Source organism: Antechinus flavipes, chromosome 5 (genome assembly GCF_016432865.1).
Source record: "Antechinus flavipes isolate AdamAnt ecotype Samford, QLD, Australia chromosome 5, AdamAnt_v2, whole genome shotgun sequence".
Classification (NCBI taxonomy): domain Eukaryota; kingdom Metazoa; phylum Chordata; class Mammalia; order Dasyuromorphia; family Dasyuridae; genus Antechinus; species Antechinus flavipes.
The window spans coordinates 66034701-66061598 of record NC_067402.1 but is presented as its reverse complement, the minus strand read 5'-3'; the positions used below and the strand labels follow the sequence as shown (position 1 = coordinate 66061598).

At 39.7% G+C, this 26898-nt stretch overlaps 2 protein-coding genes and 1 long non-coding RNA gene across 4 annotated transcripts in view; 1 reads left to right on the top strand and 2 right to left on the bottom strand.

Moving 5' to 3' along the window:
• Positions 1 to 4283, bottom strand: part of SVIL (supervillin) — a 256175-nt gene extending 251892 nt beyond the window's left edge. For both annotated transcript variants that reach the window (XM_052001683.1, XM_052001684.1), the window contains exon 1: positions 3938 to 4283. The gene's annotated coding sequence lies outside the window, so the exon portion shown is untranslated. The remainder of the gene's footprint in view (positions 1 to 3937) is intronic.
• Positions 4284 to 8033: 3750 nt separating this feature from the next.
• On the bottom strand, positions 8034 to 22827 carry LOC127564663 (protein FAM50A-like). The gene is made up of 2 exons (XM_052001382.1): positions 22752 to 22827; positions 8034 to 9982 (listed from the first exon to the last, which is right to left on the bottom strand). The coding sequence occupies exon 2, from the start codon at positions 9488 to 9490 to the stop codon at positions 8426 to 8428; it is 1065 nt and encodes a 354-aa protein (XP_051857342.1). The 5' UTR covers positions 9491 to 9982; positions 22752 to 22827; the 3' UTR covers positions 8034 to 8425.
• Positions 8746 to 26898, top strand: part of LOC127564664 (uncharacterized) — a 168067-nt gene continuing 149914 nt past the window's right edge. The window contains exon 1 of the long non-coding RNA XR_007954329.1: positions 8746 to 8840. This is a non-coding gene — a long non-coding RNA (uncharacterized LOC127564664). The remainder of the gene's footprint in view (positions 8841 to 26898) is intronic.

Sequence of the window (26898 nt, the reverse complement as noted above, 5' to 3'; positions counted from 1 at the left end):
AATAAATTAAAGTAGGGTAGAAGGAAGGGAAGAAAGTTCAACACTTAATAATAACCAGGCACCCTCTTTCCCCTTCCCACTTTAACTTTAACTATGTCAGCATGAAGAACATTTTGAGTCACCAATTATAAGTATTATCCAGAGTTTGAAAAAATTTTTTTTTCAAAAAGACAAACTCGTTATGGGGCCCAAAAAACTACAATATACAACTCAATCTTAAAGTATAGTTTCATTAACATATGAATGAAGCCCCAAAGGCAAATGAGGGGGATTTAATGGCAAAGTCAATTGGTTGAGTCACATTCCTGAGGCAGACTTCTCCAACCAAGAAGGGAGGGGAGTTGACTCATCGTAAGTTAAAATGATATAAAATACAACTTCATTGGATTTGACTATGTTTTTGATACACTAGTGCAGTACAGCCCTGAGGCTCACTTTCCCAACCAAAGTCACTGGCAGATTGGGTTCCTATAGTGGGGGTTGGCTGCTTGTCTAGGTTTGCCCTCCACTTGAATGCCATATTCTAGGATGGCTTGCTATTTTATACAAGCCCCATAGTGTGTGATTATCTCCTCAACCAAAGCTAATGTATTTCCTGTGTTGCTTCATTTCATTTCAATGACTTTCATTCTTTTCCAAATGGTAAGGACTTTTTCACCTATTTAAATGCCTTTGATTGATTAGAAGTTGATTCATGGGTCTTAGCAAATTGATGTAGATATTTTAAATTGACTCCCTCCCTTACACTAACAAAATGAACACTTAAAAGAAGAGATGAATTTTGAAATCTGCCATTACAGAATATCAGCCACCACATTAAGTAAGCAGATGCTATTTCTAATTCCATTGAATAATTCCATCAAGAAATTGGTTCCAAGGAGTTGGAGACATAGGGTCTCACGAAGTCCTTTTCTTGAATGCTTCATAGATGCCAGCTTAATTAAATCACGAGCACTTAACAATAGCCAGAGGGATACTGGGAAAGAAAGTTCATCAAAACCTTAGCATATGGACAGTCAGTCAGTCTCCACATGTGGTTGTATCGGGTTACTTGTACATAGATGACTAGAGTCTTAGGACAGCAACACGTGATTCCATTAGAAAATGTCAACAAGGCATTTGCCAAATCTGCCATTCCCCAAACTCTGAAGCATTTGTAATTTCCACCACCACCCAAGACATACACAAAAAAATGTTTTCTATCACCCCATTTCCAGAGGTAGAAAGGGGAATTCATTCATTTCTTTCATTGATCTCAGACTGGGAGAGGATTTAAAAGTTGCTTAGCAGTTCCTCTCCCATTCCACCGGGCTCTTCCCTTCAGCTAAATCAGGTACTTAACGCACAAACTTAGAGAGATGTCGCCCCAGCACTTCCAAATGGGCAATTACAACCCCAAGCAAGAAACAAAATAAGTTACCCAATTCCAATTCCTAACCTTCATCACCCTCCGGAGAACTTTCAGCTGCCTGACATCACTGTCAGACATCACAGGTGCAGTTATTCCTACCCTCGAGGCTTTTAAGCAGGGCACATGACCCAGATTTTGACCTAGTCTCAATCTTCAGGCTGCCGTCATGGCCTCAAGCTGCCTCGTCTCAATACAATTATACCGATTTCTATCTGTCTGCTCTGCCTTTGCTAACCTGTCCTCCCAGTCCTAGCCAGACCAGCAACGTTGTTTGCGAAAAGTACTGGAAGCTTAAGGCTTTATCGAGAGTGGAGTAAAGAGGAAGGGGGAGGATTGAAAAAGGAAGGGAAGTGCTCTTTAAAAACAAAAAACAAAACAACTTTCTTAAAGATAGGTTATGGTTACGTAAAAATGTGGTGGGTACATGCGGAACTGATCAAGGAGAAACAGGGTAGGGCGGGGCGGGACTCCCAGTCCCGTACTCCGGGCTTTCCCCCTACAGAAACACTGAGCTGTCAACTGTGGCCTCCTCAGGGCTTGGATCGCACAAGAAAAAGCTCTAAGTCAGTTGCTCGTAACGTCAAAGAAGGAAATGGGTAGTTTCTCCCATACGCAGACAAGCCCCGCCTCCAAATCTGAGACCCCTTTCTCAGTCTTGGAAACTCTTTCAGCTGCAAAGCTTCCCAAAACTCAAGAAGGAAAATATTGAGCTACCATCCTGTGCATGCACAGCTCCGGAGAAGAGCTCCCTGCAAATACTGCAGGAGGAAGGGCAGAGGAGGCAGGAGGGTGAGGATGAGGATAAAGGTGTGGGTGTGTGCTAGGGCGTGCAATTGTTATTCTAGTGAGACTCCCAGCTCACAGGTACCCCCGAAGGTAATATCAAGCACTTCTCTACAACTCACAAAATTGAACAATCTTCCATCTCTACAATTTCCCAATTTCCTTCTCCCTCCTGGTCTAACTCCGCAAGATCTTGAGCCACAAAAATTTCCTAGGAATATGGGTGGCCCCACACCCACCTATTCCACCTCCCTGTTGGAAAAAAAAAATACACGTGTACAGGCCAAGGCATCTTTAGGCTTGGCGAATCCCATTCACTAGCGGCGTTATTCAGACAGTATAAACAATATGAAAAGTAGTCACTCAGTCTCTCATTTCCATTTTTTCCCCAATCATTTCCAATCTCTCTCCATCCCAGAAAACTGCTCCCTCCCAGAGCCCTCAGTCGGTTCCCTGGGTCCCTTTCTAAGATCCCCGAGGGCAGGCCAGGCTCCTCATTTTACAGGGCGCAGTAAGTTTCAACCCTTACCTGTCAACTAGCAGAGAAGTTCAACACGGCCCCTCTCTCCTGTCCTCCCTCGCCCACTCCCCTCCCCTCCGTAACAAGCCTGAACTGGCGCCCTCTGCTGAGTCACCCGAAAGAGTGCGGGGGGGGGGGGGGGAGGAAGGGGGACCTTGGAGAGGAGGGGAATAGCGTGTGGAAAGGGGGCCAGTGGGCAGTAACAGAGATAGGAGCAGAGGTTAATGTGCAGTGACCCACGTTACTTCTTTCCTCTCCCTTCTCACTTACACACCACCTAGCAAATACCCGCCTCTAGGTTAAAGGAGGCGGGCTCCACCCAGCCTTTCCCAACTAGAAAGAAAGAAAGAACAGTCACTCTACAGTCAGCGCCCGGAGCCAGCGGCCAAAGCCCCGTACCCCGGCAGCCTGGCGAAGTACCCCCTAGGACGCTGACTCGAAGGGAGCCGAGCCAGAAGGAAAGATCCACCTAGCGGGGAGGGCGAAAAAACCCACACCCTGGCCCCGAGCAGCGTCCTAAGGAAACTGCCGGGAATCAGGCGGATGCAAATCCTATTTTAAAACTCCAGCAGATTTTTTTTTCCTGTCCTTGAAAATTGAGTGCTGTCCAGTATTCCCAGCAGTTAGACACTGAAAGTGGCGCGGGGGGGAATGAGAGGGGACGGCTTTCGGGGAAGCCCGGCTTTATTAATTCCCCCTGGGTCCTAAGGAGAGCAGTCAGGGTGCAACTTCAACCCCAGAGCTCCGTTGCCCCTGAGGTTTAAAGGCCAACTAGGCAAGCCTCGGGCTCGGTGGAAAGGGATCGAGCAAAGAAAGAGTTGGAAGCAGCGTTCTCTCTCCAGTTTTCACCAGGCTCTCTCACCTGTGCAAACATCCACAGCATAAACTGGCGGACACCATTGAGATACTGTATTAAAACAGCCGTTTCTGGTAGAGTGGAAGGAGGGGGTGTGTGTGTGTGTGTGTGTGTGTGTGTGTGTGTGTGTGTGTGTGTGTGTGTGTGTGTGTGTGTGTGTGTGTGTGTGTGTGTGTGTGTTTGGCGGGGGGGGGGGGAATTGGGGGCGGGAAGAGAGCAAGTTAGGAGAAGAATAAAAGTTATCCAATTAGTGTAATATGCAAAGGAGTAAACTCAGAGATGAGAGGATCCCTCCAGGGATAAATAGAACTCGCGCATATCCATGCACACGCACACACGCACACACACACACTCCTCCCGATCTTACCTTGCTAGGCAGTTGTCTCCCCAGAAAGCCCGGCTGGCCAGCAGCGCTCACACACCTGCCTGGACCCTCTCCTCCAGAGACAAAGTTAGCGGTGGATGAAAAACTTTCAGGGTGCAAGCCCCGGCACTGGCTCCCAAGGAGAAGGGGCACCAAGTCTTAATGCTCCAGTCTCCGAATTACAACTGCAGCTCCCCGGGTGAAGCTGGATCCCGGGGAAAGGGGGAGGAAAGGGACAGAGGGTCTTGGCCCCGTAATCTCCGGCAGTCCCACCAGCAACAGCCCGACACAAGTTTCGAGGATTTACCCGAGTCCCCTGTGCGTCCTTTCCCCAGCTTCTTCAAGCCTCCAGCCTGAAGCAAGAAGTGGAGTGTATTAATTATATAGCGACCTCAGCCGCGACCTCCCCTCGGTGTTGTGTCCCCCTCTCCGACAGCCCCCTCCCCTCTCTCTTTCAGTCTGTCAGTCCACAGGCGCCGGGCTCTCTGAGTGGTCAGGACCTCGTGCCAAGGAAACCCGGCTGGCTCGAGCCCACCCCCTGGGCGCGCGCCCGGCCCTCCTCCTCCTTCCCACTCCGCCCCTACTTGGTCCGGCTCATTTAGGCCCCGCGCGCACACGCTCCTGACTCTCGGGCAGCCGCTCTGCGCGCCGGCACACCCCCCTGGCTACACTCGCCTTAGCCCGGCGCTTCCGGGGGACTGGAACTGAGCTTGCCTTAAAGGGCCAGCGCAGGCAGTTTAGCCGCAGTTCGGCTCCGCCCCAAGTTGGCCTGGGCTGGAGATAAAAGCTGCGGATGCGACTCAGAGCTGGAGTCAAATCCTAGAAGGGCTTAATCACGTGTTCCGTTCCTTATTTGGGGTTTGGTTGTCAACTGCGCTGGGGTTCCTTCTCTACCCCGGCCTTCAGTCACCCAGTGCTGGTCTCATTTTCCCTTTGTATTCAAAGGTGTATCTCTAACCAGGTGTGTACAGAAGATAAAAGCCTTAACCTACGATTTGAGTTAGCCTAAACTTCCCTTAGTCAATCAGCTCCTAACTCCATCATCAGGAAGCATTTACTGAACATCTTCAGTGACTAATGCTCCTCTGTGTCCTTCCGTTTCTTTCCTCTATTCTCTTTTTTCTGTCTCTCCTCTCTCTCTCGTCTCTCCTCTTTTTCCCTCTCTGTATTTCAGTCTGTCTGCTCTCTCTTCTTTCTCCGTCTCTTTGTCTCCTCTTTCTGCCTTTTTCTGTCTCTGTCCTCTTCTCTTTTTCCCTCCCTCCTTCGAGAGACAGATGGAGGAAGGGAAAGATGAACTGTCGCTGTCCTCGAGAAGCTTAAAATATACAAGCTGCACACGCATGCTACTTTGGAACTGGTCCAAGATGTACAAATGACTGAAAATTAACATAGGGTATTAGAAAGTCCGGCTTGCCTTCGCTCCGGGCTCAGAATTACCTAATATCATTTGTTAATTGCAAAATAAACACATCTTCAGATCCCCTGCCAGGCCTGGGTTGACTTGGACAGTATTTTACACCTTTGGTGAGAAAATAAAAAGAGGCAGCTGGCAAAAGTTATCTGCACTTAACCTGTACAGATCAGCGGCATGTGAATAATTAACCTTCACAGCTTGGAAGAGGTGATCTTCCACTCAGTAATTAATTCTTGTAAATTTTCGAGAGTCTGACTAAAGTTTATCTCATGTACCTAAGGTTTCTAATAACATTTTGTTAACATTCCCCCAGGTTAATCTTCTTTCTCAAAAAACTGAATATAAGGCTCAGCCCTCTAGTCCCATGTCCCATGCTTGGGAATTTTACCATATACTGATGTCCCTCCTGGACTCCCAATCCAAACTCCTTCACTTCCATGATTGACACTTCACTGCCATTGGGGTGAACTCAAACCCAAAGAAAACATCATACTCTTGATGGCACCATCATTTATGTACCTTCCCTGATCCAGAGTCTGAAATTCTCTCAATCCATAATCCTTTCTCCCTTCCGTTTCCCTTTATACCCTCAAGCCTCTTAAAGTTGTCCTGGTGGCTTCTAGTCACTGGATTCTGCATTATCAATCAATTAGGTCTTCGATGGCACTTTCCTTCCCTCCTTTGCTGTTCTCTATCCCCAAATCTTACCCCACTAATATATTCATCTCTTTCCATACCTTAGTTCTAGGCCATACCCACCACTTACCTGGCTAGATTAAGGAACATTTGCCTGCCCCTGAAGAAAGTCACATAACTATGTTGACTAGCTTCACTACAAATTTATGTTAATCTAATTTCCACTGGGGTTTCTTTTTACCTCGTGAATCTTTTTCCTCTTCCCAGGTTGACTATTATCTTGATTCTCACCTTCTGTTCCAAATCACATTTCCTCAAAAACCACTTAGATCATTCCTCCCTATCACTATCCTCAAAACTTTACCTAGAAAACGGAAGCCACCCATTGTGAGCTCCTCCTCCCTAGCTCTGCACTTCAGAAAATTTCAACATTTCCCCATTTTCTTCTCCTATGTTCTAATTTCTTTAAAAAGAGATAGTCTTTTTTCTTTTTAAAATTTTATTTTCATTTGAAAATTTTTTTGGTTATATTTTGAGTTCTTAGTTGTCTCCCTCCCTCTCTTCCAATCCCACATTAGAGGCAAAATTTGATGCAATTATGTGCTGTTATATATGCACATATATTATGGATTGGAACACACACACACAATCTATAGACTTTTTATTTTCCACATTACTGATTTCTCCCCAGCATCCTTTCCCCCAAAGCCTACTCCCAAGGGAAAGGAACTTCCAGGTCTAGGAAGTCCCCTACCCTCCAAGGCAGGGGATGTTTTGTAGCAACTACTTTAAATTTTAGTCTACTGTCCCCAGGCACCAAGTATGTGGAGAGGTTTGGAGGGAGTCCCTTCTGCCCCCCCTTCCCCCATATTTCTATTCCTATGTATCATTTGATAAAAATTAGATGCTATTGGAGAACACACAGGACGAGAGTTCCTGAAAGAAAATAAAGTATTAGAAACTCCAACTCCTTTACAATGAGAGAAGTAACTATTGGCTGATCTTTAAGGGACCTAATCTTGAGTAAAAGTTGGGAGAGAGCTCAAAGAAGTACATAATCAAGAAAAAAAAGTTCAGCAAAATTAACATATCAAAATTTAAGATTAGTGTTTTCAAAATATCTAACATCAAATTCAGTATACTACGATAATGTTCTTTGTAAGTCATTTCAGTGATTTCTGACTCCATGACTTCATTTGAGGTTTTCTTGGCAGTGATACTAGAATTGATTTGCCAAGTCCTTCTCCACTTCATTTTACAGATGGGGAAACTGAGGCAAAGGGGTTAAATGACTTGCCTAGGTTCACACAGCTGGTCATTGCCTGAAACTAGATTTGTACTCATGAAGAGGAATCTGATTCCAAACCCAGTGCTCTCTAGCCAGCCACATCACCACTTAGCTGCTTATTCCTTCTACAAAAAAGGTTCACATCTTCAAGAAATGCAGGAAGTGGGGTCTTCTCCTACTCTTTCTTCTGGGTCAGACTTGATCATTAAAAACTTAGCTCAAGTGTCATCTCTCAAAGTTTTTTCTGATTCCTGAATTGCTAGTACCTCTCTTTCAAAATGATTATGTATTATTTTGTTCTATATTTTTATGCATGTATCTCTCTTCTCCCATTAAAGCCATCCATTAAGTAATCCATTATTTACTCATGATAAGCAGATATTGATTGAATCTATGATCTCATTTCAAAATAAAGAATTTATTCTGAATGTAGTGACTAAGATTAAGTTCCACTTGACCGAAATTTTGTCTCCTGCTGTGTTGTAACTTTAATTCCCCTAGGCTGTAGTGCTAGGGCTGGAGCTTAGAAACCTCTGAGGGTTTTCTTCTGAGGGTCTCAATAGTATTAGAGATTGCCCCAAGCAGGAGTAGGAATTTCTTTCATTGCCTCAGGGCATTCAAATTACATCATTTGTAGAACCAGTCTGCTTTTATGTTTTCTATTCAGAATTTGGATAGACTTTTTTTTTGTTTTTCTCAGGTCCTAAACTAGGAGAGAGGTTTATAGTATGTACACAAGTACACACACACAGATCTTTCTTCCCTTCACACAAATATTTATTTTGAAATAAGAAACATGTAAATAATAGAAGAATTTGAGAGTAGAAATCCAGGGACCAATGCTGCTGCAAGCCTCCCCCAATCTGTGCTAGTCCCAGGGTCTGCTTACTAGTTGGACCTGTGAATCTAGGGGACTCAGATACATCTATTAAATAAGGGGGAAGGAGGAAGGTCTCAAGATAGAATAAGGAAGAAGTTAGGAGAAAGGAAGAAGAGGATAGGAAGGATATCTAGGGGCAGCTGCAAACTTTGTCAGATCTCATAAATTAGAAAAACTGGATAGGTGGTTGAACAGGTGGAGGGAGGGGTGAAGTGACACAGATAACATGCAGGTTTGTTTTTTTTTTTTTTTGTTTTTTTTTTTTAAAGGTACTCATCGGATAGTGTACTTGTCCCATTTTTTCTCTGGGTCATAGGGCTCCCAGCGACTGGCTGGAAAAATATGCTTGTTCTTCTCATACCAGCTTCTCAGCACCACCTTTCCAGCATGTGACTCATCCTTCTCTACTGTGGCGTCACTGAGCAGCCGAACATCATCATGGACATCAAAGTTAAAGAGTGGGCCGCTCTTTCCTCGGGCCTTGGTGATGATGAAGTCATAGAAGCTGTGATGATGAGGTATAATCAGATCCTCCTTGATGTACATGAGCTGCTCTACGCCTGCCGACCTCAGCTCACTAAAATCTTTCCGCAGGATCTCCATGGCCTTCTGCAGGAACTGTTGCATTGTATTGCCTTTCTTCATCTTTACAGTTCTCCGGTGTCCAGAGCCGTCCCAGTAACTAAAGGTAATCTCAATTTCTTCGCTCTTGATTTTCTCCTGTTTGGCCTCCCATTCCTGTCGAAGTTCCTCCCGGAGCCTATTTTCCTCTTCCTCTCGATCAAGGTCAGGAAGAAAGCTTGTATCCACATCTGGATTTTTCCCTAATTTTCTCTTCTTCGAAGGGATTCCTTCTCCATTTAGGCTGTTAACTCTCTGAAAGGAGGAACCTTGTCTGCTCTTGTTCAGGTCTCTGTTGCCTTCCTGTTCTAGATCATTCTCATCCATATCTTCGTCTTCTTCACCAAAGGTGAAGGATAAGCTAGAGATCTTCCTCTTCTCTTCCTTCTTCCGTTCCTTTTCTCGAAGTTTCTCTAGCTTTAACTGAAGTTCTTTGGACTGTTCCTTTTTGGCCAGCTGCTTTTCCCGTTCTTTCACCAGGGCTTCCTGCTTAGCTTTCATGTCATTCAGACTCACAAGCCCCACAGTGCTGGACTTGAGCTCAGCCTCTACCGTGTCATAATGAGCTGAGAATTTCTTGTCGATGTTGGATTTCATGATATTCTCCTCGGTAATCCTCTGCTTCATCTGCTCCATTTGCTCCCGCTGCTTCTCCCGCTTCTTCATCAGATGCATAGCCCGGCCAGCCTCACTGACCGCACCCTTGTACTGAGCCATGGAGGTGGTGGGTGGCGGCCCTCGGACCCAGGCCGCGGAGGAAGAAGACTAATGTCCACTCGCGGCCGCTGACCGACCTTAAATGAAGTCAGAGCGCTGCTGCGTCAGAGTCACGTTAGCTCTACGTCAGCTGCGGCAGCAAGAGGAGAGATCTGTTCCCTCCTAGGATCTCTTCTCCTTCAGGAAAATCTTATTTCTTCTTGCTGACAAATCCTACTCAGTCTTCCCTAAAAAGAACTTTCTTTCCCACGATTGGATCGTCTAGTTGAAAAGAGACTAGCTAAGATTCTCATGGCATTCCAAGCTGGAGAATTGTGTCATTGGTAATAAATTAAGGAAATGCCCTCTATCAATGTAGGTTCTTCTCCACAACGTACAGGATCAGAGTTGCTCAGAGTACTGACTAATTAAATGACTTGTCCAGGGTCACACAGACATCATTTAACAACTGAGTATTGAATTTAGGTATCGCTGCTTCCATGACAACGCTCTCTAAAACAAAACAAAACAAAGCGTTCAGTTCTGTCCATTTTCCAAAGAGAGTAGCAAAGGTATGGAAATATGCTAAGAAAATCATAAACTTTTTAGAAACATTAATGTAACTGTTGATGTTCATATTTGATCTTTGTCCAGTGATGAACCACAGGAGGAACTTTATCCCCCTCCCACCTGCCCCGCCCAAACCGACATTCACAATATAAATGAAAACAGACGACAAAAGGAAGTTGCCTCTAAATGGAAGAATCACTTAACACTTCATCTACTTTCAGTAACACATCTGGGGTAAAAGAGGAGGAGGGGGCAGTCAGGTTTGACAGCTGAATGGAAGAACCAGAGGAATGATGTATTTCGTGGTCATATGGAAAGACCACTTCTAGGACACACACACACACACACACACACACACACACACACACACACACATACACGCGCGCGCGCGGCAAGATAAGATTGGGGGAAATTTCCCGTGGACTCTGATCTATCCTTAAACTCCAGTATTCTACAAGAGATGAATAATTTGGGAGGGATAGGAAAAATAAGCACACAAGACAGCCCAGTCACTGAACTATTTACCAGCCTGAGAATAACAAACAAGAAGCAGAGGGAGCCTAAGAGGTACAGAATTTACAAACAGAAACACAAAAATCTTGAGAGCCAGCTCTGTCTTTCAGGAGCTGAGCATTTGAGAACTATGTATCATGCTTTTTCCCCCTTCATTTCTGGAAGGTGGAAAGAATTCTGTGAGGCTACTACAACTGAGATGTGGCCTTCCTAGAACTCACTGGTTTGTAGAAGACTTAAATAATTGTTGGGTGCAAAGGAAGTAGTGTTGGTCTAGGAGAAACCATGTGGTAAATGTTCTATTATATATTGCTTTAATCTAGAAATTGCTCACACAGTACCCATACAAATCTGTTTGTCTGGGTGGTCTATTCTGTTGTGCCCAGGTCATATAACTAAAGCTCAGTGAAATTCTCAGGAAGAATTCATATTCATGGAGGAGCAGAGGAACTTTTGGCAGGTGGAGCTCAGGAGTTTATTCTGGTGCAAATGTACAATATCTCATCTCTTAGACTAAAAATATAAGTATAGTAACCTATACTGCTGGATAAAATGTCCACCTTTCTCTGACAGAGCTTGATTGATCTGAGTAAATCAAAATACATAATGTGCAAGATGAGCATGGGACTTCTCAGTTCCTGATCTTTGGGGAAAATTGAGTTAAATTAACAAAAATATCAGCTGATGGTTTAAAAAAAGAAAAAAAAAAGATGTCTTACAGGTTCTTCTGGGAGAGGTAATTAAGGATAAACATTTTTTGAGCAGATGTTCAAGGGCAACCTGAAATCAATGATCATAGATTTAGAACTGGAAGAGACCTTCAACATCATCTAGTCTAATTCCCCATTTTATAATTGATGAAACTGAATTAGATATGGGGCCAATAATTACAATATCCTCTCAAATGAAACTGATTGCTCTATTATACTCTATTAGAAAGGAAACAATTGTTCTATGCCAAGAGAGCCATTTCAGTATCATCTGCCTGTGAATAGCCAGATCATAAGTTTATTAGAACAAAGGTTGAAATTAATATCAAATTATGAGAAAGGATAAAGATGAAAAAAATATGAAAAAAAAATCTACAGCTCATCTGATTTTTAAAAGTTGTGGTGCTCTGACTTTTCAAATAGGAAAGAATAAAAGTAAAAATATTAACCCTAATACAATTTTAGAAAGAAGTTTGATCAATCTTATAAAACAATCACCCAAACAAGGAAGCCCCAAAAGCACAGAAACCATCCCAGCCAACAAACGCTTCTTTTCCTTGCCAAGTAGAGAGATCTGGCAGCCAAAGGCAACACCATTTAAGAATGTATATTTATTTACAAACTATTATTGATCATGGAAGATCATGAGCAATGTTATCTTGCAGATGTATAAAAAACAAGGTAAGGGGTAAGGAAAAGAATCTGCCAAAAGTATTTAATATCATGAGAGCAAATTCAGTCATATCATGAACTTTTAAAGATAAAACTACAAGTAAAACAATAAATGGTAAAATAGAATAATTTTTCCTGAAGTGATCAATTTACATAATTGATTAAAGTAGGCCCACCATGTGAAAAAAAAGAAAATAGCACTCAAGAAGACAAAGACTTGAAAATAGATAAATGAAAATATGAACATAAGGCATATGAACACCAGAGATATGAGCTGGAAGAAACATTAACTTTAAAGATATTTATGGACTGATTTTCAAGATACCTCAAAAAAAGGGGAGATTATAATAGAATGGGAAAAATTACAAAAATATGACACAGAGTCATCATGTAAGGATATGAAAGAATGGTACCAACAAGATTGCTGGACCTAGGATTGCCATGAACCTTCAATTTATAAGGAAAAAAAAGCAATATTTGTGAAGTGCAGTAAAGCAAAATAAAATAAAATGAAGTATGCCTATATACAAATGTATATGTATATAAAATATATATGACAAATTATGTTTGTACATAACTGTTTGCATATTGTTTCACATTAGCCTGTGAGCTCCTTGAGAGCAAGTTCTATTTTTTTTTTTTAAACTTTCTTTGTATCTTCGGGGTTTAGCTCAGTACCTGGCAAATAAAGATCTGTTGAGTTAGCTTGGAAAAATTAAGGAAAAGTATTTCTTACATATAGTGAAATTCTCCCAATCCTCCTGTTGTGTATGCTGTTATGCCGATTCCATTAAGCCCCAGAAAATCATAGTGCTAGCTCAAAGAGATTAAATCCCATTCAAAAGGTTTCAGTCTAGTTATCCACATGGGAAACACAAAGTGGATGAAGAAAGTATGTTGCTATTGTCATGATATAATAAGTTGGCTGAATAGTCTGTCGACTTAGGCAATCAGAACACACATCTGCGTCTATGGATAGCCAATAAGAGCCCAGAATTAAACAAAAGGAAAAAAGTGAATTACATTTAGAAATCTGAATAAAACTTTTTATTGATCCCAAACTGCTTCCTGCTAATAAACTCTAGTTTTTGAATTCTCTGAGTGATTCTATATGGCTATTGCTATGAACCATGGAAAAACCATGATCTCTGAAGAAACAAATTGGAAGTGGCCCAAGGATAATAAAAAGGTGCATTTTGGGTAGAAGTAGTCAGCAGCATGCTAATAATAATGATTTCTGCATGGGAAATGATGTAAAAGACATTAATGATATGGATGAACAAAAAAGATGTGCTTTAGTCACGGAGCAATCCAGAAGGGTAACAGATGGATAAACTTACTGATCCTGTGTTGTACTGGCATCCTTTAAATATTAAAAGGCCCAGAAGGCTGTTAGCATGTTCTACAAATATTCCATAGAAGATTTAGTGAAAGACACTGACAACCTTCTCATTTTATGAGAAAGTACAGAGAAATTGAGATCAGCCACAAGTGAAAGAAGTAAAGCTAAAGAAATTACAGAATCTTTCAGTGAATACATTGAAGTCATGTAGTACAATATATAGTATATGGCTTCAATGGCAGAAATCCTGGATGTATTCTCCCAAATCTTTAGAAATTGATGGTTTCATGCATGGACTATGAATAACAATAACATTTATATAACACTTTTTAAAGTTTGCAAGATTTGTAAGATTTTTGCATTTGTTTTATGGTTTAGTCTTTATCATACTTTTCTGGCATCCTGAAAAGTTGCCTTGGCATAAGGCCTAAAAAAGGGCAATTAGATGGCACAGTAGATAGAGTACATGGCTTGGAGTCAGGAAGGTTCATCTTCCTGAGTTCAAATGCAACCTCAGATACTAGTTGTGTGACCCTGAACAAGTCACTTAACTCTATTTGCCTCATTTTTCTCATCTGTAAAATAAATTGGGGAAGAAAATTGGAGACCACTTCAGTATTTTTACCAAAAAGTCCCAAATGGGATCACAGAGTTAGACATGACTGATATGTCTGAAAAATAATAAGAGCAAAAAAAAAAAAAAATGAAAAGAAAAAATTAGGCAACAAAAAATTACATAAAAATGGAAAACATGAAGTGTTGGCTATAAGATGGAATGATTTATTTTAAAAACACTGATCTCAATAAGTGCTTTCATCTTGGGGTGCTGTCCATATATGTTAAGGAAGCCACCTTTGCCTACAATGTTTCTGGAAATCTTGAAGTTGCTTATGTCTGCAGCAAATTCTTATGAGCATTCCTAGTAGGGGCTAAGCTTTACTTTCAAGGGTGGATTGATTTTGAAAGCAGAAAAAACGTCATTTGAAATCAAGTACTGTGAATGAAGGAGGTGATCAAGCAGAGTAATTTAGGAAGCCACCATACCATTATGCACAATACTCCATTTCTTGGCTCTGGGCATTTTTACCGACTGGCCTCAGTGCTTGGAATCTCTATTTCCTCCTCTCTGCCTCCTGGCTTCCTTTAAATCTCCTTGCAGAAGCCTTTCTCAGTCCTCAATGCCTTCCCTCTGAAATGATCTCCAGTTTACTCAGTATTTCTCTTGTTTATATAGAGCTGTTTGCATGTTTTCTCTGTCATTAGGATATGAGCTTCTTGAGAGCAGGGATCTGCTTTTTTCCCCCATTTCTTTGTATCCTCCATAATTTGTGCACAGAAGGGACTCATTAGTAGCTTTCACCAGGGTTCTTGGGCTTAACTTTCTGTCTATGAAGGATGATCAGTGATTGGTGACCACTGTGTGGATCCATTATCCACAGTGGCTGCTTTCCTCTTTGTTGGCTATGTTGTAGAAGTAGAAGCAGAGCCAGGGGTCTGAGGAGCATTGCTAGTCCAGGGACTGTTGGGTTTGTCAAAACCAAAGGGGAAGTAATGATTCAGGGGCTAATAGTAGTACCTGTCACAAGACACTTCTAGCCTCTTTCTCAGGATAATTTATTGCTTCAGCTTACCTAGTGGGGGGAAAAAAACCCTAAACCAAAAGCTCTAGAAACCCTAACTCAAAAAACCAGGTGTACTTCATTTGAATCTAGAAGAAAGAGAAGGCTCATGAAAGACCAAAGGGGAGGATAGTGTTCTTCAGGCATGGGAGATGCCAAACACAAATGTTTGGAGGTAAGCGATAGAATGATGAATTCTGGGAAGTCATTTACTTTGGTTGGTAGGTAGAATTAAACCTATCCTGCCATCACCACTGGACATCTTCCCATCAATTGGAAAATGGCCGAAAGTTGTGGTATTTGAAGATAATGGATTACTATTGTTCTATAAAAAACAATGAACAAGCTGATTTTAAAAAGGCCTGGAAAGATTTACACAAACTGATGCTGAATGAAACAAACAGAACCAGGAATATATTTGGCACAGTAACAGCAAGAATGTGTGATGATCACTATAAAAGATGCGTTTCTTCTCTGTGGCTCAGTGATCCAAAGCAATTCCAATAAATTTTGGGTAGAAAACATCATCTACATCCAGAAAGAGAACTATAGAGATTGAATATAAATCAACACAAATTATGTTCAGTTTTTTGTTCTGTTTTTTTTTTTTTTCCTCTTGTGGTTTTTCTCTTTATTCTGATTGATCTGATTTCTCTCTCCCAACATGATTCATAAAGAAATGGATATTTAAAAAGTTAATATAAAATATTACCAGAAAAAAATAAAACAATTAAGAATACTAAAACAAAACAAAGCAAACAAACAAAAAAAACACTGGACATCTTGCAGCTACCTTACTTCCTTCCTAGAACACCATCTTCTGAACCAAACTTCTAGATTAACTTCTCTCTGGGAGAGTTAATCCAGTCACTTTGGGCATCTTGATATCTGTCCTGCCCTTGGATCTCACCTCTTGGTTTGGGAACAGTAATTCAATCAGTATTATCATTGTTTATCTACAGGATCTAACAATAGACAGTCCTCTGGTTCCACTAACCATTTTTGTGATATTCTAACGCAAACTCCCCTTCCATGTACTCTATCCCCAATTAAAATATGTAATAAACTCCTCGAGGACTGGAACTGTCCATCTTTTGTCTCTGGGTTCCCATTGCATAGTTCAATGTGTGACAAATAGAAGACACTTGATTAAAAAAAAAAAAAAAAACCTTTTTACTCAGTCATTAATTCAGTCAAAAAGGAGAAAAATATGGAATAAGGCTGAATAGATATGTCGGGATCAAATAGTAGAGAGCCTGAGATATCAGGCTGAGTTTACATTTTAATCTACAGATGATATGGAATTTTGAGAACAAGAGAATGATGCAGTCAGATCTATTTATTAGGGTTATTATATGAGTAAGTATGTAAAAATGGATTCAGCTAGATGGTGCAGTAGATAGAGTACCAGGCTTGGAGTCAGAAAAACCTAAGTTCAAATGTGACCTCAGATATTTACCAGATGGGTGACCTGAGCAAGTCACTTAACCCTATTTGCCTCAGTTTCCTCATCTGTAAAATGAGCTGGAGAAAAAATTGGCAAACCACTATACTATCTTTGCCAAGAAAAGCTCGAATGGGGTCATGAACAATTGAACAATAACAACTACGTGTCAGGTACTGTGCTAAGCAAATGCACTCGCTAATTCCCCATTTGTGTCCATTAAAATTATGTTAGATTTGGCCCACTGCTCCTGTCTGTGGACATTTTTTGGGATGTTGATGGCTGTCTTTGTAATTAATTCCTTCCAGTTTCTTGTTGTCTGTAAGTTTAATAAGCACGTCATAGAAGCCTTAGGCTAAATCAATTAAAAAAATGTTTCTTATCCTAAGAGAATGGGACACAGAACAGGTGGTTTGTGATACTCAGAAGCATGGAGATATTGACTTCAGGAAGTCCTGGGAATCCAAAGAAATGAGTTTGGGCAATAAGACCTCTTTCAAGTTAGTTCAACTCAGATTGACATTAATTCAGTACTGATTCCATGGAAGGAGCTGTGGTTGATACAATAATAAAAGAGTCTCTGCATTCAAGGGATGGAGATGAAATACTGAGTTGGAGGCAGGAGTGAAGGGAATGGCAAGCAGGTGTGTGGAGCTGGGGTTGGCAGTGCAGACCAGATGGTAGGGAAGTAGGGAAACCACAAAGGTAAGGTCTGCCTACTTTGTGCTATTTGTTTCAGGAACAGGCTTGGCTAGAGCTTGATATCCCAGAAAATATTCCAGAAGACAGTCTGACATTTGAAAACCTGTCTTTTCTAAGTAATTGAGCTCACCTTTCTGACATACATTGTCAGGATAGATCTTTTTTATTTTTTTGACTGAGATTCAGCCATATCTAACTACTACTCTGCCAAAGAAAAATTTGTCCTTATATTATCATTCTCAGGCTAACGCATTTAACGACACAGAAGAAAAACCAGAGTTAAAATGGAGAGGTAATGTCTCCATTTGTTATTCACTCTCTCTTCTAAAACTGAGGCAGAGGAAGCCTCACACCTTCCCAGGATTGAATCTGATTCTTGCAGAGGACACGGGAAAAGAGTGAGGGAGAGAACAGAGCTGGAATGAAAGGGACTTCATGGAACAGCAATATCTGCCACCCTGCTTTGTGTTTTCATACGCTGAGAACCTTTGACAATCAAACATTTTGAAATGAAGCTGGAAATCAGTTTAGTGAAAATCATATTATCTGAATAGGCCACAGACATGATTCTAAGGCTTTCATATCAGATTTGCTCTCTGAGATGTAAACAAATTACCTGCTCCCTTCTGTGGGAGAAAAATTGATCCCAGAAAATCAGAGCCCACAGAACAATAAGACCAACAGGACTTCCCAGTCTTCCCTGAGCTAACAATGCATTGCCTTTCTTCTTAGAGGTTTAAATAATTTCTTAAAAGTCAACATGAGCTGGGCAGGTTGCAAATGCTTTGTGATCCCTGATACCAGGGAGGGTCTGAGGCCATACTAAATCTGGCACCAATATGGTGAGCCTATAGAATGGGGAACTATCAGGTTGCCTCAGGAGGGGCAAAATAGCCCAGATTAGAAATGGAACAGGTCAAATCTGTCCCACTCAGTAGTGAGATCAGGTTGTGAATGACCATAGCACTTCCAGCCTTGGTAAGATAGGAACTTTGTTATTGTTCAGTCACATCTGATTTTTTTATGACTGCATTTGGAGTTTTCCTGGCAAAGATACTGGAATGGTCTGTCATTTTCTTCTCTTGCTCATTTTATAGTGAAGAAAATGAAGCAAACAGGATTAAAATGGCTCACTTAGGGTCACACAGTTAGTCACTATCTAAGGTATGATTTGAATTCAGATCTTCCTGACTCCAGGCCCAGAATTCTATTCTTTGTACCATCTATCCCGAAGTAGGGAAACATAGATTAAAAAAAAAAATCAAAATGAAGCTACAAGTGGCCACAAGGAACATGAATTGAGTGTTTTTTAATCCTTTAAAAAAAAAAATTGCACACAAACCTCCAATTCCCTTAGACAAAATAAGCTGAACTTAAACAAGGATCATTTAAGATACTCTGAATTAGTTCAAGTCATTGAACTGGATATTAAAAAAATTAAAAAGATGAATCTCCTTTTTGACAAGTGATCTCTAAGTTATGTCTCACTATGAATCTAGGAGACTTATGGTAGGGATAAGAAATCTTCACTTGGAGTAATAACCCTTTTTAAAAATGTGATTCTCATAGAGCACCAGCCCTGAAGTCAGGAGGACCCAAGTTCAAGTCTGTTCTTAGACACTTAGCACTTGCTGGCTGTGTGATCTTGGGCAAGTCACTTAATCCCAATTGCCTTAGCAAAAAAAAAAAAAAAAAAAAAGTGATTCTAACATGATGTTCTTCCCTGCCAAAGTTCTAACCTCTAGCATTCAGTGACTTTATTACTAAAGTAATATGCTTCAGGATGTAGGAAGAGACCTAAAATGCAGGCTGGATATAAAGCACCATCTTGTCTCTAGGAATCCCTCCTACAAAGTACTTAGTTGAGGATAGGGTGCTAGATAAGCATAAAGACTTGGGTTCAAACTACATCTCAGATACAGAGACGGGTGATATAGAAGTAAATCTAAAATCAAAGCACTTGGATCTGACAGTATTTCTACCTATTCAGTCTTGACCCAATGATTTATTTAGGTCAGTTTCCTAATCTATAAAATGAAGAGATTGCATTAGAAGAAAAGGGAAAAGAATGGGAGGAAAGAGAATTAAGGAAATATCTACTTTATGTCAGACATGGCGCTAAGTGCTTTCATGAAGGATGCTACCTCATTTGATCCTCCTAACAACCTTATGAAGTAGGTACTGTTATTATCCACATTTCACAGTTGAAAAAAACAAAGTAGTGTCTAAGAAAAGGTTCTTCTGCAGAAATTAAGGCAGGGTCAGAGAGGCAGTAAGTGTCTAATCTTCTTACTCTGGACCCAATACTTTTTCCATTGTACCTTCTAGCTGGACTAGAAGGCCTTTGAGGTTTCTTTCAACTCAAAATCAATGAAATTTACAACTTAGATGATCTTAAATTTCCCTATTTTAGTATCTATCTTGTAGGGGGGAAAAGCAAGATAACATTTGTAAAGTATTTAGTATAAACGTAACAGAATGAAGCATTAACATTTGGCATAAACAGGTGAATAAATGTATTATGCTTACAAAACATATTAGTTCTAGGCCCAGTCTTGTTTGAGGTATAAAAAATTGTTTTTAAGATTCTTGTATTCCTTTGTCTTTTCTTATCTTTGTTGGCCATCCCTTCTCTACTCTCCCTTTGTTCTCATACTATCTAGTCACTGCCTAAATCCTCCACCCTTAGCTCATATCAGATCTGACCTTGATGACCAATTTATCATGCTCAATGTCTTTTCCTTTTCCATTCTGTCAAATAGCCTCCTGCCTTTCTCTCCATTTCCCTATATTCCTTACGGGTTCTGCTGTCCATTTTCCAAAAATATTTGAGAAATTACTCCATGGGCACACTCCTTAAACTTTCAAAATCTCCAGTTATCTGTAAGATGGAGATAATAATATGAGCACTGCCATTTTGAAAATCCTGTAATATAAATATGAATTCTCATAGTTATCACCACCAGTAGACTGGTGATGAATCTCTCTGTATTTAACTAGGGTAGTTTTTATGAAGCAGACTCAGTTTGTTGTCAGGGTAGTTCTTGAGGATTTTCTGACATAGTGGAATCTTTCTGATTTTATATTATACTGCTAAAGCCTTTGAGAAAGCCACCTGCATCACACAACAAGGCATTGGAGAACTTGCAGTAACAACTTACAAGAAGAGTTGAATGAAATGAGCAAGAAGGGTTGAGTTGCAATCTGCATTGCTGGAGGGAATCCAAATTGCTGACATTGCAGATACACATGATTAATAATCCATTGAGTAGTAAAGCACTGTATAAAAATATTATCTCATTTGATTTCACAACAATCCTAGAGATTAGGTACTATTTCACAGATGAGGAAACTGAAAGAGAGAGAAGTTACATGATTTTTTCCCAGGATCATACAGGTGGTAAGTGTCTGAAGTTATAGTTGAACTCAGGTCTGACTCCAAGCCCAGTATCCTATTCACTTATCATCTAGCTGTACAAATGTACTTGAATAGTTGAATAATGTCTTATATCAATAACTTAATTGTTTCTATTTTTGATGGATGTAATAAGCAATGGGAAATAAATCCTTTGCTTTCTTGTTTTTTTTTTTTTCTTCTTTCATTTTCTTTCTTCCAAAACTGTTGGAATTCCTCTCTTGTCTTATGGATGAACTCAAATGCCAACAACTTCATGAAATGGGATACCTTGGAAAGGACACTAGAGTCAAATTAAAATAGAAACAGATCCCTGAGAGCTGCATGTTGATCTAGAAAACTAACTATAAATTGGTATTATTTAGCACCATAGTACACAGAATGCTGAAGATTCAAATCCAGCCTCAGATACTTAGGAGCTATGTGATCCTGGGTGAGTCACTTAATCTTATTTGCCTCAGTTTCCTCATCTGTAAAATGAGCAGGTAAAGGAAATGGCAAACCACTCAGTATTTCTACCAAGAAGATCTCAAATGGGGTCACAAAGTTGGACGTGAGTGCAAAACGACTGATCATCTATCCATCCATATTATATTGTATTTTTATTTTATTAAACATTTTCCAATTATATTGTAATATTTAGGCTGCAGTCAAGAGTTTTTCAGGATGTGGACCTCAATTTTGATACTTTTCAAGTCAAGAGATCTTACCTAGTTTTTGTTATCTGAGTGATAGCTCAGGGCCTCAGTTATCTCATCTGTAAAATGCAAGGATTCAACTAGATAGACTCTGAGGTCCCTGTTAGGTTCAGATCCTATGATTCTTCCCCGATTTCCTCCTTTTTTATTAAAGCTTTTAATTTATAAAACATATGCATGCGTAAAAACATATCTGCCCTCAGGGAACTCCTAGTCCTGGGGTAGGGGGAGAGGGAGGGGAGAAAAGAGTTCAGATAAGATGATTACAGGTCAATGATGGATAATTTTAAAGGGAGGGACCCTTTAAATTGATTGAGGATTGAGGAGACAGACTCTTTGCAGAAAGTGGGACTTTAACTGAGACTCAAAAAATCCAAAAAGCTAAGAAGTAGGAATGAGGAGGGAGAGAACATTCAAAGGATAGAAAACAGCCGGTTAACATGCTTAGAATTAGGAGACAGAAAGAACATAATCCTTGTTAAAGAAACAGCAAGGAAGCCAGTGACTCTAGATCACAGAGTATGTGGAGCAGTATAAGGTATAAGAATACTGAAAAGAGAGAAAAGGATCAGATTAAGAAAGGCTTGAAAGCCAAATTTAGAATTTTTTTATTTGATCCTGAAAGTAATAGGGAGCCATTGGCATTTATTAAATAAAATAGAGGAGGCAGTAATATGATCAGATTGGCATTTTAGGAAGCTCTTTTTAACAGCTGAATGAATGATGGAGCTGGAGTGAGAAGAGATCTGAAGTGGACAGAGTAAACCAGCAAGCTAATTAAAAAACATATGTTTTTATTTTTCAAAAAATTTTGAACCTTGGAAGTAAAACAAGCATTTTCACAATGTAGCTGAATGGGAAAAAAAAAAGATAATTGCCCATGAAACTGCAAATCTATTACTTGCTATTCATTTTAAATATATAATAAAATTATCATGTAACTTTCTCTTCTCCCTCATCCCCTGCCCCACAGATTGTGGCCATTAGACACAAATATATCTACATATTTATGTACATATCTCTCTATATATTGATATCTATGTCTAAACACACACACACACATATGTGTGTGTGTTTATATATATATATAATTTATATATATGTATATATATAATTTATATATATATATATATATAATTTACATATCTATAGCTATCTATCTATACACACAAAATCATTCTACACAAACTTCTATTCATAAGATCTTTCTCTGGTTGTAGAGAGCATCTTCCCTCAGAAGTCTTTTGTAATTAATTTGGGTATTTATAATAGTCAAAATGACTTACTTGCTCAAGGTTGTTATTAGTCCAGGTATGAAGGGCTGACAACCTACAGTGTCTCTTGAGCAATGGCAGTGCCAGAGGAGAGAAGGAGACACGTGTGAGAAAAGTTATAAAGGTAGAAATGATGGAATTTGACCACTGATTAAATATGGGGGGGGTGAGAGAGTAGAGAACTGAGAATGATACCTAAGTTATGAGCCTGGGTGACTGTGAGCATCATAATACTCTCAACAGTGACAATTTATGATGGGAACATTTTGTGGGGGAAAGAAAATGTTTTCCCAAAATGTTGGGAAGACAATATATAACTTTACCTCTGGTAGACCTTTTCTTCTCTTCTTGTGAGAGGATGATGGCGATTCAAAGAGAATGAGAGGCAGTTGCTGTTCTCTGATCTCCCTCCTCGTCCCTCTGCCTCCAGTTTATCTCATTCCCAGTCCACAAGCAACACCTGTGTCAGCAAAGGCTGCCCTGCAACTGCTTCAGATGTTATGATCCACAGCTGTGGAGGCTTTTGGAGAACTGACCTGCCCCTTACAGTGCACTTGGACATGGTGCTTAAGAGGACATGGTGAATTTAAGATGTTTATGAGATATCCAGTGTGAAATGTCTAAAAAGAATCATAAAATTGGAATTGAGGAGAGAAGTTAGGACTGGACAAGGAGATCAGGAAATCATCTTAAGTGAAGCTATGAGAGCACCAAGTAAAAGAGTATTATAAAAAGGGAGAAGAGCATCATGATAGTCTCAGAGGACCTCCATTGAGTGACCATTTGTCATTTTTTTACTTAGGAGAGAATGAAGAAATTAATTTTATATAGTTTTTTTTTAAAGATTAAAGCTTTTTTTATTTAGAAAACATATGCATGAGTAATTTTTCAACATTGACTCTTGCAAAACTTTGTGTTCCAAATTTTCCCCTCCTCACCCCCTTCTCTAGGTTGGCTGCTAATCTAATACATGTTAAATATGTTTATATATATATATATATATATAATTCTCTTGCTGCACAAGAAAAATCAGATCAAAAAGGAAAAACTGGGAAAGAAACCAAAATGCAAACAAACAACAATAGAAAGAGGGAAAATGCTATATTGTGATCCACACTTGGTTCCCACAGGTCTCACTTTGGGTATAGATGGCTCTCTTCAACACAAGATTATTGGAAGGAGTCTAAATCATCTCATTGATTGGAAAGAGATGGAAAGAGCCACGTCCATCAGAATTGATCATTTATAATCTTGTTGTTGCCATGTATAATGATCTCCTGCTTCTGCTCATTGAAGAAATGAATTTAAACGGAAGGATCTAGTCTAAATAGGAAGAATTTATTGATTTTGGGACTGATGAAGAACTAGAAATCTTTAAGAATAGAGTCACTTTTATTTGGGGGAGGGGAGATACATTTTATTTGTAGGCAAGATCAAATGACCAGCTGGGTTCCTTACAGTTCTGTGAGCCTGTGACAACTAACTTCTTCACAATAGGAATCCTCTTAAGAGGGCTATTTTCTTATTAAAGGAGCATTGGTCAAGGAAACTGGTTAGGAAAAAAGAAAACAGCTCCCCATAATTACCCTCCCTAGGGCAAAGGATTAAAATTACAGACCTCATCAGCTCATTTAGTCCAGCTGGCATTGTCCTTGGACTGTTCATTTATTTGGGGAATAAAATAGGTAAAATTTATCATAAGAAAAGGTCCACCTTTGGCACCCTCTGAGTCAGGCACAAAATAAATAATGTTTGGTAACCGGAGACGCTGCCTAAAATACAAATACACAAAGCTATTTTTTTTTTTTCTGCCAAGAATCTTTGTAAGAAGAACAGAGGGGTGAAATATGTAGGAGTCTTATCCATTTATGACTCCCCAAGTGATACTTAGCCAATGTCGTGCCATATGTAAGCATGTTAGAGAAAAGCAAAACTAGAATTTTTCATTTAGTCTTTATTATGATCTAAATCACAGAAAACCCCATGTTAAAATTGTTGCTTTTTCTCCCCATTGTCCCCTAGGGTAGGGGTGGGGAATGTGAGCACCCCAGGTCTTCTGTAAGCAGAGTTGGGAAAAGCAAGCTGGAGCAGAATCTTCTCTGAGAGAGCTCCTTGCTACTTCAAAAGGAGAGAAGCTCAGGGAGATGTAACAATGAAGGAGACACCATCAATTTATTTATTAGTTCCTGGATTTGGTCCAGTGTAATTATGGTGCTGAACTCCAGATCAGATTCACTTGACATATGAGAAAGTCCATGGAAAAGAGTAATAATAAATGGATAATAAACCTTTCTGTCTCAAGCAGTAGAAAATAGAGGGGCTCCTGGGGAAGATTGGGAAAGAGTCTTTCAGATGATAAAGGCATCTCTTGAGGTTCTTTATTTATTTATTTTTTTTGCTATATTCCCCACAACTAAACCCCTCAAATGCACCCAGGAGGTGTGTGGGTCTTGTGCCTGTTTGTTGTTAAGAAGAAGGCTGCAGTAAAATTCAAATCTGATGGATTCTGGGAGATGATCCAGCCTATTCTAATGGCACCATTTTAATCATTTACTGAAAACAGTACAAAAACAAGTTATGTAAAAAGCAAAAGCAAATAACATTTGAAAAGAGGGCCTATTTTTATGAAACTTTATGGTTTTACAAAAGGGAGTTACAATCATTTTGATTCTCAAAATATTTCTTCAAGTACCACTTGGCTTTTGAGAAAACTCAAAAGAGGTTGACAGAGAGGTAAATAGTTCTCAGTGATTGTGTGTTGGGGGGGAGGGGAGATTTAGGATTTAAAAGCAAGACTTCAGATCTTGATAGAAATCAAATATATATATTTTTAAAAGAGTTTTCTGTACAAAGATTTTTTTTGGGGGGGAGTTGTAAACAGTGGTTCTTTTTTTATTATAGCTTTTTATTTACAAGATATATGCATAGGTAATTTTATTTACAAGATATATACAGGTAACTTTTTAGCATGCACAAAGATATTCTTGATAGCATTACATATAATGAATAGCATAAACAAAATTCAAAACCACCTAATCATCCAATGTTAGGGAAATGATTCAATAAATTGTGGTACATTACTGTCAGAGAATGTTATAATGCAATTAAGACTAGCAGTTGTGGGGTACACAAAGAAACTGAGAACTGTAGGAAATAATGCAAAACAAACATTTACAAAAACTCAGAGTAGAATCATGAAACCCATACTCACTATAACCATGTATCAGGAAATGAGAATGAGAATGAATTGGTAAAGGAAGACTCTCATTGAGAATTTAAAAGATTAGGGGAACCGAAACGTTGTTATAATATTTTATACATTGAAATTCAGTCATTTAAAAGTCAATTTTTGCTAAGCAAATTTAATTGTTTTAATGTCAATCCTAATAAAACAATTAGCAAAAAATGTCTACATATTTCATTTGACTTATTTAATGTTTTCTGGTTGTTACATAGAAGACAATGAGTAGCACTGGTGTTTTCCATAACAGAAACATCCCTGGTCTGTCCCTTTCTACTGCAGACACTGAAGTTGTAACCTGAGTGGGGGCAGAGCTGTCTGACATACACACTGCTATAGCAGCATCCAGTTTTCATTTTTTGGTTGGCAGGGGCAACAGCTGTTTAGTTTTTCATTAGGGCCTGGATTAACACTCAGCTAACTTTCTTTTTTTCATTGCACCTGCCTCATTAGTGATCGTATTGGGTATCACAGCAGGACTGGAGATGTGATGAACATAAGGGGATAAGGGAAATAAATAAGGCACCATGTGTGGGGATTTCTAACTGCGAGTAGCATCCTTGGATCATCCTATTGTGTTCTCACTTGTTATTATGATGATTGGCTTATTATTGTATAACTGCAGGTACTGTGGTTGCTGAAGAGGTTTATCTTAAAAATGATTTTTTCAGTCTTCTTATGATTATATAATCCATTCAAGTATGTCTTGGAGAAACACAAGATGGAAGTCATATTGTACAGGATTGAATGGTGTAGTGGAAAGAGCCTTGGGGTAAGAGTCAAAAGACATATGTTTGGCTCTGTTATTTATTCAAGTTCCTATGGACTTTGACCAAATAACAGGGCTTTAGTTTCCTCACCAAAAAAATACTGGATTTGGAATAAGTGTCTTTCAAATTTTTCATCCTAGGAGTCTAAGATATAAAAAATGAACTAATTTGTTTGGATTGAAGGATACATATTTCATCTACTATATTAAAGTGGTGACTTTGGTTTAAGGATTGAAAATCTATGGGCTGTGGACAGAATTTGACCAATTTGACCAAGATCCTGACCAATTGTCATCACTGGGTATCCTGAATAGTGGGAGATCCTGCATCAGTTCAGTTTACCATCTTCGCAACCCAGGCCAATGTCACAGATTATTCCAAAGTGCCTACTGTACTGCATCTAGTTGTATATATTCTTAACAGTCACTACCCAGTCCCTACAAATATCAGCCATTTGCA